The 1,022-nt window shown below is 36.7% G+C and overlaps 1 protein-coding gene across 3 annotated transcripts in view; it reads right to left on the bottom strand.

The window, feature by feature from the left end:
• Positions 1-1,022, bottom strand: part of LOC144216190 (dystrophin-like) — a 44,457-nt gene that overhangs the window by 43,070 nt on the left and 365 nt on the right. For all 3 annotated transcript variants that reach the window (XM_077745464.1, XM_077745466.1, XM_077745467.1), the window contains exon 2: positions 758-931. In XM_077745464.1, the coding sequence (XP_077601590.1) occupies positions 758-931 (174 nt within the window). The remainder of the gene's footprint in view (positions 1-757; positions 932-1,022) is intronic.

The raw sequence follows: 1,022 nt of genomic DNA, 5'->3' as shown, positions 1-1,022 counted from the left end.
GTGGGATTTTGGTATATATCCAGCACTGATGCTTAATGGGAAGATACCGGGATTTGGAGCAAGAGTGCCGGGATTGGAATCTTCCTTTTGCTCGTCACCAGCTGTTTTGTCTTTAAATTTTCTCATTTAATCTGTGGCCTTGAGAATTAGAGATGACTTGTATAGATCACTTAGTTAATTGGTAGCTGTTGCTATTGTTGCTGTTTCCAAACCAATATATTTCTTTTTAGAATGTGCATTTAAAATATATGTTCAAAGTACTATAAAAATTAAATAGGGGCACCTGGGTAGCTCAGTCAGTTAAGCAACCGACTCTTGGTTTCATGGTCATGATCTCATGGTTCCTTGGTTCAAGCCGCAAATCAGGCTCCATGCTGCCAGTGTGGAGCCTGCTTAAAATTCTCTCTCTCTCCTTCTGTCTCTACATCTCCCCTGCTCACTCTCTATCTCTCAAAATAAATAAATAAACTTAAAAAAATTAAATAAAGGGGATTTCCTCTTATATTCTACACAGTCCTTAGGGAATTCTGGATTCAAAAAAGACACCTACAGAGGATGTATTAAAATGCTACTATTTCACTAAATGTTCTTGTCTCTCAACATGCATGTGCTAATGTTTGTTCTTAATCTTAAAATTACATCATATAATTATTGTAGTTATCTGAAAACAACCTTCTGCTATAAAAGAGGATCCTCACATACTTCTTAAGAAGGAAAGTTCAGGAGGAGCTGCACATTTGTCACCAGAAATACATACCACACAATGATTTAACTGTGACTGTACTACTTCCTGTTCCACGCTCTTTGTTTCCAATGCAGGCAAATGCATCTTCACTTCATCTAAAATCATCTTACTTTCCTGGAGACGCTGCTCAAAATTGGCTGGCTTCTGGAATAACCGAAACTTCAAGGAAACATCTTGCAATTTTTTCTGTAAAGACAATTTAAGAAAGCACCGCTATAATTTCACATTCCAAACAATGGGCATTTTTATTTTGGTTAAGAGATTTTTCTTTACTCCT

Source organism: Crocuta crocuta, unplaced genomic scaffold, assembly GCF_008692635.1.
Source record: "Crocuta crocuta isolate KB4526 unplaced genomic scaffold, BGI_CrCroc_1.0 scaffold598, whole genome shotgun sequence".
Classification (NCBI taxonomy): Eukaryota; Metazoa; Chordata; class Mammalia; order Carnivora; family Hyaenidae; genus Crocuta; species Crocuta crocuta.
Note: the sequence above shows the minus strand (reverse complement) of the source record. Positions and strands in the feature narration are given on the sequence as shown.